A 26,285-nucleotide genomic window follows, 5' to 3' on the forward strand; every position below is an offset into this window, starting at 1 on the left:
CAAAACTGATTCGTCATACAAAATATGGTGAACTGATGATAGAAAACATTCATTTTGCAGTTCTCCGAAACATTTTTGCTGCATGCATTGTTCTTTAACAGCTTTATTTTTATGTATATAATTGAGGTTACACAACAATCCTCATTAAACGCCAATGCGCACACGTATATGTACAGGAGTTCCTGCCTTAAACAGCAGGACCCGGTGGGTACAGCTAGTTTACAATAACCGGAAACCACAGCAAAATATATATATATATATATATATGTACTGGACTTCATGTATACAACCTACATAGATGAGATAGGTTTTCTTTGTCCTTTAAAATCTGGTTCCCCCTAAGTTGATGCATGCCATACCCCCAAAACTGGATTCAAAATTTCAGTTCAACCAGTTTTTGTTATATGTTCTGGACTGCATGTATACAACCTACATTGATGAGATAGGTTTTGTCCTTTAAAATCTGGTTTCCCTAAGTTGACGCATGACATACTCCAAAACTGGAGTTCATCAACCAGTTTTTGTTCGAGTCTCAATAATGCACGCACCTCTAATACCAAAAATCGGCCATTGGCTTCTAAGGGAAGGAGACACAACACCAATCAATTGAATTCTAAGACTTTTAACAGAGAAAAAACACTTCATATAGGCGAATTTTCTCTACCAGACAGCACTTCTCCAGTTCCAGATCTAAATTACAAAAAGCATTAATAACTAGCACAATCATCATCAACAACACCAACCCTGATTTCCTCCAACCAAATATCTACGGTCAATTTACAGAAACTGAAGACAGAGCCACTGGTTTACTTATAAAATTCTCTCATTGATTTGGTGGAACTTCATCAACAGGAGGAGCAGCGAAGCGAACATTAGCAGGGCGAGCCACCACTACCGGCTCATCAGCAAACAATGCTTTGATAACTGCTGGAGTTTTCAGGGGTCTACGACCAGTCATTCGCGGATAGACGTCTTCTAGGAAATAATAAGCATGGCCTGCAATCATTCCCTGAAACATGAAAGTTCACTTTCAGTATATAGCACCAACCCTGCATGTTATAGGGTGCGGTGAGTTTGGTAGGAGGAAAACATTTTCATGAAAATATATTAAGATTGTCGAAATTTTTGAAAAGTATTATCTCTAGAAATTATAAGTTCCCTTGAAAATGAGGAAAATGACTTCCCTAGTACAAGTCGGGAAAACAAGTTCCATAAGTGGCATTCCACATAATCGTTTCATCCCCACCCTCCAACACACACTACTTCCAACGTCATCCCCATCCCCCACACTTCTACCTTCTAACCCACCCCTAGAGTGTTTGTCTAGATTTTACAAAATATTTTCTGCTTACTCATCAAACACCAGAAAATAAGTAAAAATTCACTTATCTTATTTTTTAGGAAAACATTGTACAAGAAAAAAATCTTCAAAAAAAAACATTTTCCTTCGTAACAAATGCACACATAAAGTTCAACGAAAGGAAACTGGAATATTCAAACCCCACTAAAGGAAGTTTAAAATGCAAGGTAACTGAGTGATGGCATAAAAACAACAGGCACCAGTGCAGGTAGAAAGGTCTACACAGAAAAGCATAACAATACATTGTAACAGAAAGAAACTAGTGAACGATAGATGTGCAAGAGTCCATATCTTCTTTGACAAACAAGAACTTTTTTACCACTATACTACAGATCAGCATCCAGTTTTGGGGGTTTATCACCTTGGACAAAATCCTCAGTAGAAAACATAAATATGGCTGGTTGGTGAAGGCATCGACACATCTTTGTAGTTGGGGAAAGCAGAAAAGTGATGAATCTCTCTCACTAAATGAAAAAAAGTAAGAACATCCAGGCTACCAGAACTTTTATCAAAGATTCAACTCTTCAAGATATCCAACAGGGAGGCTCAAGCAGGAGCAAAAACCATTTAACTCAAACTCTTAAGAGTCTCATATAGTAGCATGAAACAAGTAAAACCTAATAAAAGCACATGAGTCACCAGAAGCGTACCAGTAGATCCACCCAAGCACTGGCGCCAACTAGCACAGAGAAGCCCAAAAGAACCTGCGACAAGGAGAAAGAAGTGTGATGATGTTAATATCCACCACAAACATAAACAACAAAATTCATAGAAGCAAAACTACAAGTAGTTTTCCACTTCAAGAAATAAAATATGAAAAACATTGTGACCCGTGTAAATATTAATTTCCTGGTTTCCTAATTCTATTCTAATTCAAGAATGTGTTTCTATTTATATTCAATGTTCTTTTAGTAGTTCTCCCAAAAAGAACATCACTGCCAAATATCCGGGTGCTTGGAACAGCTATTGGCTCAGCAATATGTAAGGGGCAAATAAGTTTTTGGATTTCTCACTGTGTCTTTCTTGCCAAGACTATGTTGGTGAAGAACTCCATAACTGTGTTACAGAAAGGGTTTCTAGCCAAAATAGATCCTAAAAACTGGAAACATAAGGGACTACATAAAAGCATGGCTCTGCAAATAACCCCTTGTTCACATAATAAAGAAGGGAGTGATTTTCAAAATCAACATACTGCAAGGTTCATTATCTTGAATGCAAAACACCACCTACGATTGCATAGATCCAAAACAAAATGAATAAGAAACCTGGCGCACAGGAAAAGCTTTCCTGGACCCAGCTGATGCTCTTCCAACCCCAAAACCCCAACCCAGTGAATAGGAATGAACAGGAACAATACTTGAGTAATGGATCTGCTGTAGCCCTTCAGGTTTGATAGCTCATATATAGCAACTACAAGATGTCTTGCCCAAGCATAACCAATGAAGTCTTTTTTCTTTTTTGGAAAAAGAACCAATGAAGTCTTCTTTAAACAGAGTCTATGATCGCTGATTTGTCAACTTCATACTAATACCTGTAAAGGCTAATCCCAAGTATTTTAACTCATCCCCCCTATGTATCAAAAGTTAGAGATAGGTACTTAGATGAGTAAAAAGCCACAACTAGTAAGGGTTGTTCATAAATGATGGGTAAACATGAATTCGACTACCTTCCGGTAGGTGGTTTCCACGGTGGAGCTAGGAATTTGATTAAGGGTGTTCAAACTTATATAGTAAAATCACCTCAATGAATGGATGCACCAATTAAAACAAACTACATAATATTAGTTTGCCATTTTTCTTCGTAGTTTGTTCTCGGAGCATATCCAAATGCTACATTTGTAATGTGTTGTCACGGAAAATTTTAGTTAAGAAAAGAAAATATCTTTAAAATTCCCAGTAAAGAAAATCACCGGAATCAGTGAAACAACAAGGTTAGAAAATAACAAAAGAGAATAACCAAGAACCATTAGTGGTGTCCGACAAGTGAAGAGGACAAAATTCTAAACAAAAGTCAACTGTAGTTTATTTTAAATAAAACTACTAAAATTATTTGCTCTTCATGTGATGTGAAAAACATCGATAAATTTAAAAATAATACTTAAGTAAATTTTTTCAGGCACTTACAGATATATACATATAAAAATAGTAATATATTATTGAAATCACAAATATAAACGGTTTTGTTATATTCAAAATTTAGATTGAACTGCATATTTCATTATCAAATGTTCCTACAAAAAAACAATTAAAGAAAACTTCCACTTATAAATATACATGTATCGGAGACTTAGTACATATTTATTTATATAAATAATTAAATTACCTATGTAAATAATTTTCTTACTTTTTTCTTTTCTGACTTCAATTGGTGTAATCTTAATTACTAAAATTTTGACCTTCAAAAAAGATTGGTATATTCTATATCTCAACATTTGATATATGGGTGTAGGAAAAAAGGATAATCATAAGATTAAATGTTTACATTGTATCAGGTGTAATTTGAAATTTTCAAAATAATATAAGTAAAATCTTTCTATTTACTTCTTTGCAAAATATATATTAAGATAAATATTTAGAAAGAAGGGTTTGTTTAGAAATATACTTTTCAATAATATATCCTTATCTTTTAGAAAGAATAGAAAGTAATAAAGGCAAATCCAGTGCTTGTCAAACAGCTTTGTTTTTAATAGTAAAAAAGAGAGCCTATCCACTGCTTCATCGAAGATTCGAACCCGCAGTGCCTGACACACACTGGGCATCCTTCACCACTGAGTCGTGGAACACAATTGTTCGAAGGGTGTACATTGTGTTATATATAACCTAAATTACAAAATTTCACCTATATGTCCGATAAAATTTTCCGACGATGTATGTCCAGCTAACCACCCTCGGTATAGTGTAGCTACTCCCCTGGGTGGTCATTTAACCTCTCAATTTACAACACACACATGTACGAATTCCTTTCCCCTACATATTTTCTTTGAAGAGGTTTTTTTTTAGAAGGTAATATTATTTTCTTTGAAGACTTAAACCAGTACTCTTTATAAATTTACCATTTTTTCAAATTAATTGTCTGCTATCAAACATTATTTGTTTAACAAAGTTACTTGCCATGTTTTAAGCCCACTGTCTTATTGTGAGAGGCATAGTCAAATCCAAACCAGCTGCGGTCATGGAACCCACAATAAAGCAGAAAAGATATCTGGCAGATTTTGACCAGAGTTCTATTTCCAAGCAACTCACGTCAAAAGCATCATTGACCATGCTAGCATAAGTAGACCATTTCAACACAAGTCCTCTGTACCACAGAGAGTACAAGAGGGTGTTCTGACTTGGCTTAAAAGTTGGATACTACTTTCATTTTTTAACTTAAAAATTATGAAGTATGACTTTTTGAAAAATACTTTTAAAAAGCACTTTATTTAAGCCAAGTCAAATTGGCCCAAGAGATTTTCCTTGTTTATTATATGTGCATTTTCATCTGTAAAATGCACTAAACCAAATCTTCCTTAAAACATATAAATAAGGAAAACCAAATACACAAGGCATGAGCTTTGAAGTACTGCTCTTTCTGAAAAAATCGAACGAAAAAAAGGAACCAAGTGGTTTCTGCAATGTGTCTGGTCGCAGCATATACTTTTAGAGTGGCTTTAGCAGCTCAGCTCTAGTATGGAAACACCAGGAGCAAGTGTCATAAAACACCTGCTACTTCAGGATTCATTAAAGAAATGGCAAATTGATAATTTCATATCTAGCAGAAGAAACACAAAGATGCAAGGGGACAAACCACAGGTGAGGCAGCTATTAAATTTAAAAGCTAAAGATTTGTGAAGCAAAGTATGATGGATTAAGTAATAAACACTAACCCATGGGAGGTAAGCTGCGGTGAAAGTAAACAGACCCAAAAAGCTCATGTGGATAAATGGATTTTGCTTGCTCCATACATAAACCTACACATAGAAGGAAGCAGAACGATGAAAAAAGAAAGACTAAGACATAAAACAAAGCCGAGTCAAAAATGGAGTTATACTGCAGAGGAGCTAACCATCATAAAAGTCAATGAATTGCTCAGGAATATGATCCTTGCAAATGACTCTGAGACATAAGGTATCATCCCCCCGACAAGAACAATTCCTGTTAAAACAGTGGCACCAAACAAGAGCATGTAGAAGAAATCTGCCGTCCTTCCCCTGAAGGAGTTCTCTTCTAGAAGCTTGCAGTACCGAGCTAGGAAAAACATGTGAAACAGAAAGTCCAAGTCTGAAAAAATTAAGAAAAAGGATGTCAGACTAACGTAGAAAAAGAAATAGGAAGTGTCTTCTCATGTTGATGTATTCCTCCAAACAAGTGACTCTGCCTTCATCTCATAATTTCAGATGCATTCACAAATAAAATTATATGATTAAAAGGAAAAGTTGTAGGGCTGATTAGCAGCAAATCAAAATTCACAAATTGTAGTAAATAGGAGGCAAGGATGAGCTCAGTTACCATTTTGGATTTATTCTATCATACTGTTAAGAACTACAAAATTTATTTCTGTGACTTGTTTTTTCCACTTCTCTCAACTTTTTTTGTACCCAACTTCGTCTCGCTGTGAGTGAGATATCTTTTCCCAAGATCAGAAAGAAGTAAATATCAGGAAATTGACTTCTACAAACATATTAACGAATGACCATTGGAAAGAGTTGCTAAAGCATTAACCATAATGAGAGAAGAGTGTATTGAACAGAAGTGCTACAAAACAATCAGTCAGACTACAAAGTACTGGCTGAACCCTGTATTTAGCCAGGATAGTTATTGAACAAAAGAGCCTAGTCATTAAAGCCTTAAAAGATTCATGGCTGTTCAATTAAACTTATGCCTCATTAAGACGCTCATCCACTCTAAAGCTAAAGGAGGAAAAAATCTTTTCAGAAAAAGAAGCTAACTGCTGGGAGATGAGAAATTACCCATCTTCCGAAAGTAGAGAAAATTTGTAACCAGGCGCCACACCTGGTATTGCTTCACCACTAACTTGGGGTTCAGGTACAAGTTATAAGGAGATATAATCTGCAACACACACAAAATACAATCAATCAGTCAACCAACATTCTTATGTAGATGATTGTTACATATTGTTTAATAATGTATCGTATCATGTTCTGTTGCATTGTACCGTATTGTTTTAATGAATATTACATTTGGATATACTGCAATTTTCTTTGTCGTTACATAATATCACAAATCAACAATTTGAATGATAAACCTACCAGAAAGTAGGATACTGGGTAGAGCTACTATAAACGGTTTAAGGAAAAGAGTAAAATAAGATTTGGAAGCTTCAGGTGCCATGCTACTTTGTCGCGTAACGTATGAAATATTTTGCAAAAGTGGTGGCAATATTCATAGAGGAAACAAACAATTATTATTCATCAGCGTAATTTTGTACAAGATATACTCTAGTCTACTTGGTATAGTTAAGATTTTAGTTATAAGAGGTCAAACGTTCTAATCTAGAAAACCATAACTTAACAATTTTTTTAACAATGATTCCAGCATGCTAAAATAGTTCCATAAAATAAACTCAGCCTGATTCGAACTTGCGTCCCTAGGGAGGAAAAGCTGAGCTTTGACCGTTGGTACCATGAGCTCCATTATTGCTCTGGGTGCCACGATTTATATTTATAATAATCCTGATACATAAATATAGATATACGGGTATGTAAACATAGTTCCAATCGAAACCACCTGGTGCCGTGGCACCCACAGTGTTTAACGTAGATACGGTAAACAATCATCGTGTGCAAGTTCCAATCCTACACTAGTTAGGACCAGCTATACAACATGTAAATCCATTCTTCTCAATTCAGGTCCATTTCAACATCCCAAATTACAACAATCAATCAACAACACCCCAATCCCAAATTAATTAGGGTTAGCTATATGAAACCCCTGTATCCATTAATCAAGGTTCATCTCAACATCCCAAATTACAAACCCCAATTAACAAACAATCATCATACAAACAACCCTCAATTTTTATCATTGATATCTCAAAAAAAAAAATCCTCAAATTCGAGTTAAAATAATGTTGTGTGCCAGGAATTAATTTTGCAGGGAACTTTTTAAAAAAATCAATCTTGAAAGTCTAATGTTTTTCCTTAAGATGAATCATATCCATACCTCCAGAGAACAACCGATTGTGGTGAGGATTGCGGCAGTGAGGTAGGAACGGGTGATAATCGGCATCTGCTTGTACCATTCTTCCACAGCTTGTGCCATTCCGCTTAATCAAACTTTCCCCAAAACAAAACTTCCCAGAAATCCCTAACAACCCGACTGATAAAGCCTCTAGGTTATCTGAAAATTGATCAATTCGAGGATTTCTAATATATATATATATATACACACTCACGTGTATATAATATGTATGTATGTATATATATGTGATCGGATTTTATTTAGCTAGAGGAAATCAAAGACAAATGGCAAAGAGAACAATAAACTCTTTTAAAGGATTCTAATCTTGTTTATTCGAGGTGTGCTATTGCCTATGAGGATAGAAGCGCGTAGTAGTCACGGACCAATTAGATGATCGGGTGACGAGCTGAGGCCAATGAGATTGTTTGCGAGAATAGTGTTGATGTAAGAGGCGCGTCTGTTGTTGGATTTTGAGTTACCATTAAAAGAGAAAATTCGATGATTTTTGAGTTTCAATCTACTTGGTATTAGTATTAGTATTAGTATTAGTATTAGTATTGGTATTGGTATTGGTAGTGTATTGTTTATATTAGGAATATTGTGAAGTATCTCTTATCTATTTTTAGATTATTTTTTATTGGAAAGAGAGCGTTTCAGAAACTGGTAAAGTTATTGGGAGGAGAGGGTTGAAGTAATTGATAAAGTTATTGGTATGAGAGTGTTGGAGTAACTAATAAAGTTATTGGAAGGGAAACGCTCAAGTAACTGGGAAGTGAAACAGTTGTAATATTTGATAAAGTTACCAGAAAAGGAATGTTTAACTTGTGAAGTTATCAGAAGGAAGAATAGACTAACTGATAAAATTATAAAAGGGAGGAGAGTGTTGGAGTAACTGATAAAGTTATTGGGAGGAGAACGGTCGAGTAATTGATAAAGTTATTGAACTTAAGAGTGTTGGAGTATATCGTAAAGTTATCTGAAGGGAAATGTTTAAGTAACTTGTGAAGTCATCATAAGGGAGAACGTTGGAATAACTAATAAAGTTATTGAAAGGGGAATGTTGGAATAATTGATAATGTTATTTAGAGCGAAACGTTTGAATAACTGGTAAAATTATTGTCATGTGATAAAGAAATAACAAGTCAGTGTCATGGAAACAGATTTTGGCAGAAATATGGAGTAAATATAAGTATCACAAGTCCATATCATGAAAACAGATTCTGACATAAATATGGAGTGAACATGAGTATCACAAGTCCATGTCATGGAAACAGATTCTGGCAGAAATATGGAGTAAACATAAGTATAGTAAACCCTTACAATTCAACACGCTTTTATGAATTTTGCACACATAGAGAACTTTAGTGCATCGAAATGCTCTCTAATTTTATTTTTAGTTGAAATATTTTTCTTAATTTATTTATTTTTTCATTTTAGGGAACGAACAATCATAGTGGTCGAATTTATGTAATGTGATTTACCACTTAATTTTTTTAATCGCATATATCTTAAGTTAGGGAAAATATATAATTTGATGATTTTGTGTCAAATCATCTAAATTTTGACCTTGCAATACATAACTTTGATAAACTAATATATGAAGTTAGATTTTTTGAGGTCATAGATTTTACTGGAATTGTCATTGACGAGCTATTATATATGTTTCGTCAAGTCCACAACTTTAATTTTGAAAAGAACTAAATTTGACTATATCAAATTCAAAACCCCAGAAAAAAAATTGTTTGAAGTTGGCCTAGACAAACATACCAAACTTCAAGAAAATGTTTGATATTTGACCTTCACAAAGACATTTCCAGACAAACATATCTAAAAGCAGGCAAATTTCTCATTTTTTGTGCATACATTTGAAGTGGTGCCTAAAATAGGTAAACTTGCAATAACAATTGACCATCGAATGTCAATGATCATTCTAAAAGCAAATACTTGCACACTTCACCCATTTAATTGTCATGTTTCACATTTCTATATCCTAATATACAGTTAACTAGAGACTTTTATTTATTTATTTTAGCACTTTTTATAAAGTTCACTGATATCGCTGCTAATTACTCAAACACATGGATAGTTTTATTAATTATATGTCTTGTTTGAATTGTTGTTGAATACACTGTATTTGCCTTTAAACATTGTATCCAGTGAAGGGTCTTTAGTCTTTCTCACTCTCTCATCCTTTTACTTCTCTGAAATCATATTTTATAATGTATCATGATTTTTGTAATTCCATGTATATGTGTGTCAATATCAAATATGTATTAATGTATCTACTGTATGTATCTCATTTTGAATACTTAGTATCAATTTAATGTAGCCTTTATAAAAATACATCGATAGTTATAACATAGATTTGCATAATATATGTTGTATATGTACATAATTATAGATTAGTTATGATAAGAACCAATATATATAAACAAACTCACACGATATCAAATTTATAATGTATTCAATGTTCTGATAAATATTTTTTTTTAAATGAAGAAGATATAAAAATCAAAATATATCTATATGTGCATTTTATGATGTATTCAATATATCTGATTAATATTTTTTTAAATGAAGAAAATATAATTATCCATATATATTTTTTGTGCATTGAGACAAGTGTTTGGTGCAATTATGCCTTTAACATGGGCGGGGGCGGCCGGGGAGGGGGTTGAAATACTATGTACTCCCTTCGTTTAAATAAAATGATATTATCTTTTAGTCTGCTTAAAAAAAATAAAAAAATTGACAACAGTTTAATTTCAATTTTTTATGTGTCATGTTTTAAGTCACAAGATGAAATGACAATTTTGTACATTTGACCTAATTTTTAATTAGAACAAAAGATTTAAAAATTTTCTTTATATTTTAAAACTCCAAATCAAATTAAATTAGTTTATTCTTTGTAAAACAGTAAAAATAATTATTTTTTAAGTATAGTGAAATTTAGTAGATAAGGTAGAGATGTTTGTTCGATTAGTTCTTTTTTTACTTACTCCAAGTTTTTCTTCCACTACAATTATCTCTCTACACATTTATTAAAATAAAAATAAAAAAGTAATAATAATTTATTTTTTGTAAAATGATAAAATATTTGGGGCTAAATACTTTTAGTCATCATGACAAGTAAACCAGATTAGATTTTTTCATGAATAATATTTTATTAGAAATTGTGTTTGTAGTAAACATCTATTTTTTCTCTTTATTTGTTGTGTTAGGCAGGCAAACAAAAAATATAAAATATAAATTTAGAATTAATTTTTTTCTATATATGAGCTTATTTTGTAATGGTAAAATATATGTGAGTCGTTTGAATAATAATAAGAGTATATATGAGTTTCTTTCATAAAAAAGAGATTAACTCTCAATAACTAAGTTGAGGGATATATCAAAGTCTTTTTCCAAATATTTATAAATAATCTAAGACAAATATTATAGGATATTGGAGGATGCACTATTTAGATTTAATAAAAAAACAAATCAAATCAAACACAATTTCAATTTGAATTGAATTTTTAATTTTTTGATTTGTTTTTGGATAAATAATTTACTTTGTTTTGTTTTTTTATTTGGTTTCAAATTTAGAAAAATAAAAATCAAAAAACTCGAATTATATAATTATGTATATATGCATAATTGAATATCAAACTGGAAAAAAAATCAAACCAAATCTAATTTATTTTGATTCACATTGAGTTACACTTCTTCAAAATAAAAAATAAAAATATTCAAACAGAATAATACAAAATCAAATCGAAAAATCGAATACACACTCCTAATGAGATGTGAAGATAAAGGGTACAAAGTGAGCGCAAATAGGAACTACGGAGTAAGAGTACACATGATATGATATACACCGAAATATCATATTATATCAAAATTTTTAATACTGTAATTTTAGTATTATGGCATTTGATATACATTTTAATTTTTTTTTGTATTTGGTACGATATTTGATATTTAGACATAAGAAATTGAAATATCGAATACCATATCGAAGTATATAATTATATAAATAAAATATATATGTTTTATTAAAATACTTACAAATATTCAACCTAGTATTAGTATAAAATAAATGTCTAGAAGTTAAAACTTATATATATATATATATATATATACATACATACATACATATATATACCCTAAATTTTTATTGAATTTTTCCCCTTAGGTACATAAACTATGTTATTTTCCAATTAAATCATTAAACTACTCATAATTTGTTTCTTTTAAACACAATTGGCTGATGTTGAACCAAATTTTTTAACGGGTATTGATAGAGAATACATATATTGTTCCAAAACTTATCAGTCTTATTGATAGTGAAACTGTTTGAAAAGAATTATGTTTTACTTCAAGTCATTCGAACACACTAGAAAACAAATGAGACTAACACAGAGTTTATCTTCATTCCTTCAATTAAAATCATTACAATACGAACAAAATTCAAGTTATTTATAATAGAAAAACTGATCAAAATCAGTCAATAGTGTTTTAAAGGAATAAATTATGGGTGATTGATTGATTCAATAGGAAAATGACTTAGTTGAGGTACCTGAAGGAAAAAACCAAACAAGTTTAGGGATCTGTTTATGAGTTCAGCCTATATATATATATATATATATATATATATATATATATATATATATATCACATGTGTAATGTATTAATATGATACAATTTAGATATTTTTTTAATTTCGGAGTCATAATACCCTATTATATAAGTATATATTAATTGAACATGAACAAATTATGGCTATCGATTTACCATATTGTAGAACACCAAAATTAAACTTCAATTCACCAAATCATATCAAATTAAATTGGTACAGTAATAGTATAATATTTTAAAATTATATACCGAGGTTACAATATCACAACTTTCAAATACCGCATCGTATCGTATCGTACCATACCATACCCACCTTACTACGGAGTGTGAAGTTGAAGATGTGTGTTGGAATGTGAAAAAGATACTATTAATGTGAAATATTACTTGTATAACTTGTTTTCGAAGTTGAAGATGTGTGTTGGAATGTGAAAAAGATACTATTAATGTGAAATATTACTTGTATAACTTGTTTTCCACACCGTCATTTGAAAAATCATCTTACTCATTTCAAGAAAATAAATAGTTCTCAGAAATTTTGATCAATCGAACAATAGAAATCAGGAAACACTTATATTTTTACTTCGGAGCCTTTTTTCTTTGGGAAACTTACATAAATATACAATAATAAAAAATATTTACCATTTATATCAATAACATTTTCTTTTCACTTGACCATTTTAATTCATTTATAATATACATTTAATACATATTATAAAAAATAATTTATTATTCACATATAATACAAGTTTTAATGATGGATAATATATTTATCACACATTTTAATACACTTATAATACAATTTGACAATAAGTACCAAACAAACATAAAATGTTTCAAAAATAATTATAATTCAAATATATTGAATACATAATTTACTTTTAATACATATTACAGATTTATTACAATATTGCTATAAATAATAATAAATAAAAGGTATTGTTAAAATCAGTAATTATTTTTTAAAATATATTATTATATGTAATTTTTCCTTTTCCGGGGTCCTTAGCTTTTGGAGTGGGCCGGAGACCCGAGAATCCGAGGATAATTCAAAATTTTACTACTAATAAAACCCCCGCCCGTCTCCACATTCAAATTGAAATGGCAACATAAAAAGTTCACCATTTTTCTCTTTCAGACAAATAAATCTACAGAGATCGGAGTTTGACCGGAAAATGGAACCGAAAAAACCGTCACAAGCTTCTTGCTCCTCACCCTTCCAGGACCTTCCATTTTCTTCATCATCTTCTACTTCTCTTCTCAAAGATATCTCCAATTTCAAAACTCCGAAGCATTCACGGAAAGCAAATTTTATTTCTTCTTCTCCTTCTCCGTACCGACAGCCGGAATTCTTCACTGCCTTAAAAACCACACCGGTATCCTCTGTCCGTCGCCGTGGAAGCATAAAGCCGTCTGCGGTGAAGTCGAGTGCTGCTCGAAGATTAAAGGCGTTCGAGCTCGAGCAATCAAAATCAGCACGGAAGGCGTTGAATGACAAAGAGAGATCTTTGAAATCATTAGCGAAGTCGCTAACCGTGTGGCTCAATTTCTTGTTTGAAAATCCTAGCTCTTGTGGCTGTGACGTGACGAAGTTTACTGGAGGATTTGAGAGGTCCAATAGGGCGTGTATCGCGGAAAATGGGAAGAGGGAGAGTGGGCCAGGGTACACTGTTGGAGTTGATGTGCTATGGAGAGGGCCCAAGAGGCAGAGACATTTGTTGTCGAATTCTGAAGATGAAGAGACAACAGTTTTTTCGGACTCCATGTTTTCTGGACTTAAAGATTCGTTGATGGAGATTTGCAGCTTTGACGATTTAAAGGAGAGAATGAGTGCTTATCTGAGCTTAGGAAGCTGTAAAGAAGTCTTTCTTACAATGACTCAAGTAACAAAGGTCAGTCCTTTTCTCTTACTAGACATATGGAGATGTTAATTTTGCAATTTAATGACCTTACAAATCCATTTTCGGCGGAGTGATTATACATTGTGCTTAATCTAGTTTACAATAATATGAGATGCTTTGAGAAAACTTCGCCTTCACAAAGTTTGGTTGGTCTCAAGTTTGAACAGTTGATAAGGTATATGGGAGATTGAAGCTAGAAAATAGTCTAACTGCTAGACCTCCAGTCTCAGAGAGCCCTAATTCCCCTTGAAGGCAAACTATTCAGTATTGGATAAAATAGACTGAAAAGAGAACTAATATAAATATTGAAGGTTCTCTTTCAACAGGGAACAAAGGGGACAACACAATTCATATAGCCACACCAACTAGTATGAAAGAATTGATTGATTAATTTGATGATGCCTTTTAAGTACTCTTCTGCCATGTTTACTGAAGGAGATGATAAGGTGTTAGATATTGGAATCAGGATTTTAGATACCAGCTAAGATCCTTTGAGACACAAGTGCAGTTAGCGCAAAAATGATTACTGTAAAAATGCAAGCGTTAGGTAATAATTGGATGGTTAACCAAGATGTTTTTATCACAGGGTAAAGTTTATGGCTACTTTACTATGGTTTGAATTATGGTTGATAAAATTTCTCCTGTTTTGGTTATTTTTTTCAGACGATTGATGAAGGACGGCTGAAAATGAGAGCTCACTGTCCCCTGGTAACTGATGTTGGAATGAAGGAGAAAGCCTTGAAAATCCTGATGTGTTATAACCCCACTTGGCTTCGGATTGGATTGCACATACTCTTGGGGGGTGACACCTTATTACCGAATGGAGATGTCAATTCTGAACAAGAAATTGCTTTTTTGAAGATGGTGCTTGAGAGACAATTTTTCTCACATGTTGGTCTAGCAAAGACCTATGCTTATAACAAGTTAGTGGAGGGTTTATATAGACCTGGTTACTATGAAAAGTTAGGCAACATAGTTCTGAAGAGATTTTTGCTGCTTGTTCTCATACTAGATAGAGTCAAAACACAGAGTAGTCTGCCACTTAAATATGGTATTGATGGACTAGATGGAGGATCTCCTTTACTTTTCTCTTCACAATCAGATGTTAAATCTAGCCGTCAACTGATCAACAGTAATTACCTGTTTACTCTTCATAATTCTTCTAGTGTAGCTTGTTTACTCCTTTCTATTTTAACTCATGAATTAACATTTTTATGACTTAAATACATGTTAGAATTCTTGCCATCGGATGTGATGCATGGTGAAGGTAATCTACTTGCGCATCTTGTCATCGTAGGCTATAAAGTGACATATCAACAGGTAAGCATGTTGTTTAATGAATTGAGTTTGATAGTGTATATGATTTTACTACATGGTTGAGTTTTCTGGTTACTGGGTCGTCTCTTGTCTCATTTGGACAAAATAGAGTCCTTGTCTAGCTGGTTTTCTCTTGGATACCAGATTGTCTCGTCTTTGTTTACTTCTACTGCATGTTTGATCCCCATCAATGATCAAACAAACAAAAAAAACTTTTACTACATGTCTGACATCATTCATATGTGTTTCTTTATAGGTTCTAACCGTTCTATTGTGACAATTGATATTTCCTGTTGCAGAATCCGTTGCTTGAGTATCAATTTGGTGTGGCTGATTTATTTGAAGACCTTCAAGATGGCATTCAACTTTGCAGAGTCGTTCAGCTCTTGCGACATGATCCTTCTATCCTCTCGGTTAGCTTATGAACGATTGTCTTTCTCTCTTCTCCTTTCTTATATTCTAGTTTGATTCTTTTTAGCAAAAGATTGTCATGAAGTGAATAGCTATATAAATTACATTAAAGGATAAATTAAAAATACAGTTGTCACGAAGCGTATTCTGTTCTATGTCAGAAAATGGTTGTTCCCTCAGATACTCGCAAGAAGAGTTTGGCGAACTGTGGCACTGTTCTACTATTTCTCCAGGAGGCAGGTGTATCATTGTGTGATCAAGATGGAACTATACTTATGGCAGAAGATATAGTTGGCAGAGACAAGGAGCTTACCATTTCATTGCTCTGGAACATGTTCGTGCACTTGCAGGTACAATGTAGTATTCCTAGTAAATATTCCATCTATGTCATTTCAAGATTAAAAAATCTAACCTTATCTCTAACTGTCTAACGAGTTATGATCTATTACCTGGTGCTTTTGTATAAAAGAAATTTAGTTATGCAATAAATCCTTTCTCAGTTTACTCAGTTGTTCCACTTCCCTTACTATTATAAAATTTGTTGTTAGCTGCAGAATTCTGAAACCAAATCACTGGAAGTTGAACTTTATAGTCCTTTACTTCTTTTATATTCTCAGGATATATTTTTTTCATTCTGCAGTTGCCACTTCTAATCAACAAATCACTTTTGTCCGAGGAGATTTCTAAAATCCAAGGAGTTGTTAAGGTATGCCCAGTTTGGACTATAGTTATAAGTTTCATCTACTTTCCAGATAAAAACTCTCACATAGCTAGGTTCTGGTTGAAATCAAAATGTCTTTTATGAACTTAACAAGTCTATAATGTGAGTAGTAGTGGTAAAAACTGGGTAAAATAGGAAATCTGTCCTCACACAGGTAAAGTGTATGTGTTAATGCTCATTGTGTCTAAAAGAGTGCTTACTTTATATTTACACACTTAAAGTCCTCTTTTATAATTGAGTCAAATTAGGTAATGCTTTTCATATTTTCCTTTACAGCAAAACTCAAATGACTGTACTCACCTGGACATGCTCCTGAGTTGGATCCAGGTATTGTTGTAGTTTAATAAACTCGGTGACAATGGCAGTATTATTTTCTTTAAATCAACCCTGTGGTGATCCTAGTATCATTCTCACTTGGTTTTGTGATGATGCTTTCCCATTCTTTCAGTATATTGTTACTTGGTGATCTGAACTCTGATTATTGCACATATGGTTTAGTGATGCTTAAAGGTTGACTAGTTGACGTAGATGAGAGAAATTCAATTCATACGGGGTGTGAGTCTATACAGGCATTTTGAATTCACTACTCTCTTGGATTGTCCTTTGGTCTCCTTTCTGGAAAACATAGCTCTTCAACTGTGATGCAAAGGGAACATACAGGATTTAATGGTGAACATGCCTGATTAATCAAAATATAGTATACTCCAATTATTTGGATTGTTTGACTAGTTAACCCGTAGTCTAATACCATATTTCTAGAGGTGGTAGGAACACTCACACTTAGTTTTCAAATAACCTTGGCTGCAGAGTGTGTAGCTTCCACTGTGGAACACACTAATACTCGTAAAGTAGTAGACTCATTAGAAGATCTGCATGTATCATGAGGGTTTGGATTCTGCATATGAACGTGATCACTGACTGTTTCAGGCAATTTGTGGAAGTTATGATCTCAAGGTCAAAAATTTTTCATCATTGGTTGATGGTAAAGCTATGTGGTGCTTGCTTGATTATTATTTCCGCAAGGACCACCGCTGTTCCTGCTCTTATCAGGTGCTTGAATGTTATCCCATGAATGTTTAAAAATCTACTAATACAATTTTGCAGATCAATACCATTTTGTGATGATATTACAGGCACTCTGTGAAACAAAAGAAGAAGTTTCCATAGTATCTGCAGTTGATTACACAGATGCAGTGCACAATTTTATTCTATCTCAAAAGCTGCCACTGCTATTGGGGAAGTTTCCAGAGGTGAATATATATATATATGTGTGTGTGTGTGTGTGTTAAAAGGGCTTCTATAGTGACTAAACAATAACAGTGGCTCAAACTATTGTTATATTTTCCGGGATATCTCAAGTAGCAGTGTGTTGCAAGCATTTGCTTGTAGAGTTTCATGTATTGCATGCATTTGCTCCTAAAAAATTAAGGCAAACAAGGATTTTCTACTAGAACACACTCCACAAAATATGCTTTTTAGGGAAGCCAAGCCTATGCAAAGCAACCAATATATAATTTACCTATGCAGTAATGCAGATACAATATCTGATAATGGAAGTTTGCCGGGTAGTTGCCCTCCTAGTCTTTTCGTGCCAGAAGTGCATTCCTCCTTAATAAGCAATGTTCCTCGTGACTGGATATGACATTGTACATACTTCGTATGAGCCTTTATCCCCTTTATATGTTCTCTAGTCTTTTGTTGATACTAATCTGTTGAACTGAGAAAGAGAATTTGTAGAAATGACCCTGTCCTGACCTTAACCAATTTTTTGGGATTCATTTCAATAGTGGAAGAAACCATTTGTCTGCTACCTTAGTGCTTGTAAATACATTATCTTCTGGAGGTCGCAATACCATTTATGCAATTCTATGAATCTGGTATTGTGTTCACTTAATGATCTACCTTTATTGTCAAATCCTTCAGTCCCAACTCCATGTCCATCATTCCCTTTTGGTCGTTCCTACTAGGAAAGTCAAGTTTTACTGCTTAGCAATCAGAAGAATTCATTTGACCAAAATGATTTTTGTGGTTATTTTATATTTGTGGGTCGATTAAGTAAAACCATGTCAAGCTAAACATCATAATTCATTTTGGGGTGTCAGGAATAATCCAATTCTACACTTGTGGGAAGAAAATTGTATGATTGCAAGTTAAATATGTATTTCTGCAGGTAATACAAGTCAGTGATATACTGGAAACAAACGGTGCATGCAATGGCCAGAGTGTCATTATTCTCTTGGTGTTCCTCTCGTATCAACTACTAGTAAAACGAAACAAGGTAATTATTCATTGTTGATTATATGCCACAAACTAGAGTCGGTCTTCATTTAGGAATGTCATAAGTCATAACCATTTTTGTCTTTTAACAGGATCAATTAAACTTCCACAAGTTATTGGGATTTAATTGTCAAAGTCCCGAAAGGAGACGGTTAAGCACAAATCAGTGGTTTATGCATCCCCAAGCAGCTGTAGATAAAGAACAAACACATTGGAAGGATGGTGAAGGTCTCTGATGGTTCTTTAGAGGATTTTAGTTTTAGAAAGTTCATTGTTTTTTAATTTCATATGTTTGGCCAACAAATGACTTGAAACATTCATTAATATAGCTGTTTATATGAACTAGAGAAAGTAAAGTTTTGGATAATACATCACCCAAGGGTGTGCCTAGTGGTCAATGATGAGAACCCTGAGGTCTAAGGTTCAAAACTTAGCAAACAAAAAATACTAGGTGATTCTTCCCATTTGTCCTAGTCTTGATGGGCAAAGTTACTAGGTACCTGCTGTTGTTGGGAGGTGGGAGAAAGCTGGCCCAAGACACTTTAATTTTCTATTTTCAATGAATTTGAATTTTATGAAAAAGGTCCCACTTCTTTATGGAAATAATTTTGGGTAGAGGTGATCCCTCTTCGCGTGAAGGCTTCTCTCCTTTGTAACAGTTCTATATTCATGTCATCGATATCCCCTTGAATTAATTTGATTTTGTGGTCTTTATGACCTTTTTGACGATACAGATGCTGCCAGAAATTTTAAGGCTGTAATGGCTTGGTGGCAAGAGATGGCTCAACAAAATAACAAATGCTTTTCTAAGGAAACTTCTAGCAGTCCAAAGCGGTCTTTCATTCTTAGAGGGAGCAATGATACTTATAAAGGTAAGCATCCACAACATTTTAGACCTTCTCTGCGATGTTTAGTCCTTCAATCCATTCTAACTTGAGTTAAATGCTGTTGGCACTTGGGCTGCAATACAGGTTTGAAGTGATGTTAGCAACTTCTACATCTGACAACTATGTACTAGTGTGTAAATCTTTTGCTGTAACCAATTTTGGGAGCATGTCAATATTCCCTTAGATAGCGATTCTTCTTGCATATAATGACTTCAATGTAGATGTCACTCTTATCAATCGTCATTCTGTGCTTTGTCATCGAGGATGAAAATTTGCAATTATGCTTCAAGTATAGTTTTTCCGGCCCTCAAGCCAGCTGAAAGATGTTTGTTTCACTGTTTCAGGAAATGCTGCAAAAGTAATACAGTCACATTTCAGACAGTCAGTGCAGCAGCGTAAATATTTGAGGATTAAGAATGCTGTTTATATCTTGCAAGCTGCAATACAAGCATGGCTGTGGGTAAAGAGAGAACCATCAATTCAGTTCTTTGGTTCTCCGGCGTATCTGGCATCACTATGTGGTATATGCTTTTTCTTTTCCCTTTTGCTCAGTATAAGATGTTAGAATTTGAATCATTTACTGTATTGATACAAAATGAACAGGTACAAGGAGCCGTTCAGCAAACTTTGAAAAACACGCTGCCTTTGTGATTGATAGACATGCTTTTCTTAAGTTGAAAAGATCTGTAATAATCATCCAGCGTGCCTCAAGAGACTGGATTTATCGAAAACATGCACCGCGAAATTCGTTGCTACAAGATTTGTTTACTCCAACATTCACTGATGCTGCCATTGTCATACAAAAGTGTATTCGTGGGTGGATAGCGAGGTCTTGTCTTGTAAACGCAGACCAATTTCACGAAGTTCCTAAGGAATGTGAAGATAATATTCATCATATAAATACTGAGATAGCAATCCAATGTGCTTCAAATGAATATAAATTAAGCAGTTCTCTACACAGTCATCACTTTGCAGCAACTAAAATTCAAAGTTACTATCGTGGATGGTTGATGAGAAAAAAATTTGTGGATCAGAAGCAAGCAACAATAAAAATACAGAGCATTTTCCAATCTGCACGATGTTTGAGGGATTTTCATTCCTACAAACAGGAAACTCTGTCAGTGATTACAATCCAGGCTTGTATCCGCAGATGGATTGCTAAAAGAGATGTTTATAGGCATAAATCTCAAATTATTATGATTCAGGTAAATATTTCTTGAAATATTAAAGGCTTCAGCATAGATAGGTTGATTCTTTTTTCTTTATTTCTCTGATTGGATCGATATTGACCTGTCATACATTGTACTTGAGTACACCTTTTAATTGGTGCTTCAGGCTTCTTAAGTCACTCAATTTGAGGTACATTCTGTTGAGGTCAACATTGGTCAAAGGAATTAGGTGGCGAATCAATTTTCATGCATTTGCCTTGTATTTTCTGATAGTTGTATCCTGCATCCTTCCGGAAATCATCAATCACATAAGGAGCAGGGTTCCAAATGTTTGTGACTCCTAGTCAAAATGCAAAAATTTAAGTCATTTTCTTTCATGAGCAGATTATATTTCTATATATTGTTGAATCATCAGCCTAAAGGATAGGTTTAGTGTTTCTTCAGGCTTAAATAGCATGTTTGCACCAGTTAGCATGAGGAGACATGTAGATAGACAAACCAGAAACACTGTAAGCTTATCTAAGAAGATGTGGATTTTATAACGTTTATATTTTTAAACATTGTTGCCTTACTTCGGCAAAAATGTTGAAGTGCAATACTTTGTTTTCACACTTGGCTGCTATTCCGTCCTTACTTTGCAGACAGTCAATTATTGTATCATTTCCGGCCTCTGTATTGATAACCTTTATGGTTACCCTTTACATGAATTACTCTAACAAGGATTGCATTTAGCATCTCATGCAACTTTATCATGATATGTCATTGTTCCAGAGCCATTGTCGTGGCTGGTTAACGAGGAGAAAACTGCTCATTGAAAAAGAGGCTGTTATAAGGATTCAAACTGCAGTTCGAAGCCTGAAATACCGGAAAGCATTCCTTCACCAAAAGCATGCCGTTTTGGAAATACAACGGTTTGCAAGAGGAGCCATTACTAGAAAGAGGCTCTTAGGTGCCTTTATTTTTCAATCACAAGTTTCCTTATTGACCTTTTCTATTCCTGCTTATAATCAATATAATGCATGGTATTCCAGGGGCCTCTTGCTACCGTAACGTCTCAAAATTGGGTTACCAGGCTCTTGAACTTAAAATACTACTGCAAGCAGTAGTAAAGTTGCAAAGGTGGTGGCGATGTAAATTGCTTCATGCACAGAGAACAAAAGCCACAGTTGTCATCCAATCGCATGTTTTAGGATGGATTGCCTGGAAACGTGCTTCAAACAAGGAACGATTACTTCAAGCAGTATTAAAGTTGCAAAGGTGGTGGAGAAGTAAATTGCTTCATGAACAGAGAACAAAAGCAGCAGTTGTCATCCAATCACATATCCTAGGATGGTTAGTCCGGCAAAGTATTTCAAGAAATAAGGACCAATTACTTCAAGCAACATTGAAGTTGCAAAGGTGGTGGAGAGATAAATTGCTTCATAAACAGAAAACAAAAGCAGCAGTTGTCATCCAATCGCATGTCCAAGGATGGAAAGCTCGACAAAGTGCTTCAAGGAAGAAGCACCTAACGTTGCTAGCAGTATTAAAGTTGCAAAGGTGGTGGAGAGGAAAATTACTTCATAAACAGAGAACAAAATCAGCAGTTGTCATCCAATCGCATGTCCGAGGATGGATATCCCGACAAAGTGTTTCAAGAAACAAGCACCGAATTGTTGTGATCCAAGTAAGATATTGATCTCTCTAATAGCACCGTTCTTTTCTTAAGATTCTTGATGCAACTTCTGAAGTCAGATGTTAAGGTATAGAATGGAGCTCAGTGTTACATGATTAAGCTTGTAATGATTGTGCCTATACAGTAGGGATCTGCTAGAGATCTTCTTGGATAATTTTTCTAGGCTTATTTTCCGAATATTTCCAAATTTATGTGGAGTTGAAGCAGCAGCATCTGCCTTTCTTTTTGATTTTTCTGTTTTCATGCTTTATTTTTCGCAATGCAGGCATACATGAAAGGATACCTTGCAAGAAAAGATTTAAGAGGAAAGCTTCTTGATTTGCGTCTGAAAATACAAAAATCTGCTGCAAATGTTAATGATGGTATGCGCATAATAAACAGGCTTGTCGCAGCATTATCAGAACTTCTGAATATGAGAAGTGTCAGTGACATTCTTCATATCTGTGCAACTCTGAGTAAGTTTGTTGTGCATCTGGCACAAATATCATTGGTCATCTCTTGTTTTCAACGTCCATTTGCTTACCAATGTTGGCGTTATATCTCATATTCCTTTGTCCTTAACTGAGTTGTGTGGTCTTGTCTGATCATGTCCTTTTAATTGTTGTGCAGCTCTCTTCTATAGAGACTGGACTTTAATTTAACAATAAATGTTAGAACAATGCATGTTTAGAAGATCATGAGTTTGCATTCAGTCAAGATTGTTCACCTAGAGATCACAAAGCAATAATTTCCTCATTTTCCTATGATAGATATGGCAACACAACATTCAGAAAAGTGTTGCGAAGAACTTGTTGCTGCGGGTGCTGTTGGTACATTGTTTAAGCTGATCCGCTCTCTCAGCCGGAGCATACCTGATCAAGAAGTTCTTAAACCTGCTCTCTCCACTCTCAGAAACCTTTCCCGATACCCACATTTGATTAATGTACTAATTGAAAGCTGTGGATCACTGGAAACAATAGTGTCGGAGTTTTTAAGGTTTGCTATTGAAATATTGAGCATTAAAATAAAGTTCCCAATGCACTTCAGATGACATAAGCTTTATATATTTCTGCTTTGCAAATGCTTGTTCAGAAACAAAGAAGAGGGATATTTCATTGCTTCCGACCTTCTGAAGAAGATATTCACAGAGAACAAAGGTGTTGAAGCTGTGCGCAAGTCGCCTGCTCTTTTGAAGAGACTGCACAACCATGTGGAAGAGCTTTCGAGAAGAGCAAAAGCTGAGAAGAGGTCTGCTCTTCAGTAGCTTAATCTTCTTTCTCCATACATTAGATTATAGTGGCTAATTGGACATAATTTATGCAGGACTAAACCTCACGCAACGAAAGAGCCTGTGGACAAAAGATTGAGAGAAGCTGTTGAGATATTGGAATTGATTAAAGTATCCATGGGGAATCCTACTAGACGACTCTCTATGAAGGTGTAAGAATTTTATAGAAGTTCTAAATGTTTCTTGATGTTGCTATACATGATGTCAAGAAGGACTAGAAACACCTTTAATATCTGAATTGTGAAGAGAGCTTCACTTTATCTTTTAACTTCCCATTCTCTAACACCATATCATTGATCTAACTTTTAGTTAGTCCATTAGGGCTCTGAGATAACTGTATCTTGGCAGTTTATTAGTATCCGTTTTATTTTCAAGTAACTAGTTCCACTAACAATTACCTATTATTTTTTAGATATAGTGCCAAAATTTACACTGTTAATCTACCTCATTTATTGAGTGTGAATCCACTAAACTGGTCAGTTGCCTTGTGGGTGGCATTAAATGTGGATAACCCCGTGTGTGGCTTTTGCAAGTTGCAGGCTTTTGCTTAAAATCATGCAAGTTGTAATTTTTAAATCATCTGGCAAGGTCAAGTTCCAGTTCATTAAACTAAAAGTTGGTTAAAGTAGATGTGAACCTTGTGGCTGCCGTCCCCAGCTTTATTTAGATTATGTAGCCAAAAAAATATCACCACCCACCTACTGTTAAGTTCTTGTTTAGCCCAAAACTTGTTTATTGAATTTTAGGTTAAATAATTCTACCCTCTTTTTCCACTCTTCCATTCATTTATTTAAACAAAAAAAACTTATTTGTTTTAGGAGTACCTCTTTAGATGGGGATTTGTGAATTGCAGGGATGCCTTGAGTAATAATTTGGCCACATTTTTTTAAAGACTCAACAGTTTAAAATCCATATTATCCTCTTCCATGCTCCCTCGTTAAAGATGAAGATATTTTTTGAAGCTTCCAATGAATTTCTTCTTAATTAAACAAATTCAACTTCCAATGGTATCGGCCCAGATCTTCCCTGGAAAGCTTTGGGAATTGTTTGGCAAAGAGGAAAATATTTTTTTAAAAATCATGTTTAATTTGTTTAAATAAACATGAGAAAAGATAATTTAATAAATGAAGAAGAACAAGTCACCTTCAAATTCATTATCTTCTCTACACCTACTCTATGCCCCACAAACCCCTCATTTTTTCACCCTCATAATATTTTGTTAAATTGTACTATATTAATGTTTAAGCTAATAGTTTTACCAAATATTTATTTTCTAGCATCAAACACACCCTTGGAAATAGACTGCTCTCCATTCTTTTGTGACAAATATAGTATTTTTCAAGCTCAATAGTTTTTGAAATAACAGCAAATTCAGTTTAAGGATTACCACTGATCTAACTTATGTACATAATCTCAAAGAGAGCACAATCTTGAAATCCCTCTCCCTAAACCCAAAAATAATAATAAGATTAGGTATCAATATCAACCAAATCTTGTTTGGAAGCAAAAATAATCAAGCAGCACTAGCACCAAGATTCACTATGCTTTCTGTCAAGTCATCTGGTTCAATGAAAAATCCCCTTCTCACAAGTGTTCTTGGAACTGTGACTGTCAAAACACCATCTCTATAACTAGCAGAAATTCCATCCATATCCACCATTCCAGGTAGCCTAAATTTCCTCATAAAGCTCCTTATTGGCTCTGTTGTTTCATTGGCTGCTTCAGTTCTTATTATCAGGTAGCTTGAATCCTCAACTTCCACCTTTATTTCCTCTTTCTTCACACCTGTCAAAACAAAAACATCCAAACTTCAAGAAAATTAATACCCAATACAAAAAAAAAAGGGTGTCCAAAAAAGAGTCACTTCAACTGTTCTTTTTTATGTGTGTGTGTGTTTACCTGGAAGATCAGCAGAGTATATGTGAGATTCAGGGGTCTCTCTCCAGTGAACATAATTCTCAGGAATGAACTGATAGGGAAAGAGGAGAGGAGAGGTGAAAAAAGAATTCCATGTTGAGGGATGGAAAGTTGAGAATTCCATTTTCTTGGAAGAAAGAAGAGGATTTAGGAGGAAAAAATGATGGCTGCTAGGGAGGTGTTTGGTTGTTTTTGGGATGAAAAGAGAGTTGATTTTTGTCCTTATATAAGCCTAGCCAAGTTGGTGGCATTGGTCATCTTATTATATACTTTATACTTTTTATTAAAAAAATGATTGGCTTCTCAATTCTTTAAGGGGGAAATGCTATCAAATATCTATCTTGGATAAAGAGAGCTACATGTGAGTTGCTACTTTGGGTATCAAATAGTAAAGTGACAATCCACCCCAATTTAAATGTGATAGTCTACATTTCTGACAATCTTCTTTGCTTTGGAAGCAAAGAATGAAAATACTCATTTCTATATTTAAAGAATTTTTACTTTTTTTTAAAAATAATTAATTGAGAATATAATTGGTGAAAAATTATCCTTCAAATATAAAAAGGTAATTAGGGACAGAAGAAGAG

At 34.0% G+C, this 26,285-nt stretch overlaps 3 protein-coding genes across 3 annotated transcripts; 1 reads left to right on the forward strand and 2 right to left on the reverse strand.

Moving 5' to 3' along the window:
* Nucleotides 1-620: 620 nt before the first annotated feature.
* Nucleotides 621-8,039, reverse strand: LOC101256736 (derlin-2.2). The gene is made up of 6 exons (XM_004232675.5): nucleotides 7,522-8,039; nucleotides 6,309-6,408; nucleotides 5,405-5,619; nucleotides 5,226-5,309; nucleotides 2,011-2,064; nucleotides 621-1,009 (listed from the first exon to the last, which is right to left on the reverse strand). Exons 1-6 carry the CDS (start codon nucleotides 7,618-7,620, stop codon nucleotides 824-826), a joined length of 738 nt encoding a protein of 245 aa, XP_004232723.1. The 5' UTR covers nucleotides 7,621-8,039; the 3' UTR covers nucleotides 621-823.
* Nucleotides 8,040-13,250: 5,211 nt separating this feature from the next.
* Nucleotides 13,251-24,220, forward strand: LOC101256940 (uncharacterized). The gene is made up of 20 exons (XM_010318295.4): nucleotides 13,251-14,048; nucleotides 14,721-15,189; nucleotides 15,292-15,377; nucleotides 15,674-15,787; nucleotides 15,947-16,135; nucleotides 16,426-16,491; nucleotides 16,783-16,833; nucleotides 17,434-17,556; nucleotides 17,640-17,756; nucleotides 18,677-18,784; nucleotides 18,876-19,011; nucleotides 19,518-19,655; nucleotides 20,015-20,191; nucleotides 20,274-20,875; nucleotides 21,611-21,788; nucleotides 21,871-22,505; nucleotides 22,780-22,969; nucleotides 23,264-23,489; nucleotides 23,586-23,741; nucleotides 23,817-24,220. Exons 1-20 carry the CDS (start codon nucleotides 13,332-13,334, stop codon nucleotides 23,935-23,937), a joined length of 4,599 nt encoding a protein of 1,532 aa, XP_010316597.1. The 5' UTR covers nucleotides 13,251-13,331; the 3' UTR covers nucleotides 23,938-24,220.
* An 876-nt stretch (nucleotides 24,221-25,096) lies between these two features.
* LOC101256444 (15.4 kDa class V heat shock protein) lies at nucleotides 25,097-26,055 on the reverse strand. Its single transcript, XM_004232674.5, has 2 exons — nucleotides 25,681-26,055; nucleotides 25,097-25,566 (listed from the first exon to the last, which is right to left on the reverse strand). Exons 1-2 carry the CDS (start codon nucleotides 25,820-25,822, stop codon nucleotides 25,295-25,297), a joined length of 414 nt encoding a protein of 137 aa, XP_004232722.1. The 5' UTR covers nucleotides 25,823-26,055; the 3' UTR covers nucleotides 25,097-25,294.
* Nucleotides 26,056-26,285: the final 230 nt, after the last annotated feature.

This window comes from Solanum lycopersicum, chromosome 2 (assembly GCF_036512215.1).
Source record: "Solanum lycopersicum chromosome 2, SLM_r2.1".
Taxonomy (NCBI): Eukaryota; Viridiplantae; Streptophyta; class Magnoliopsida; order Solanales; family Solanaceae; genus Solanum; species Solanum lycopersicum.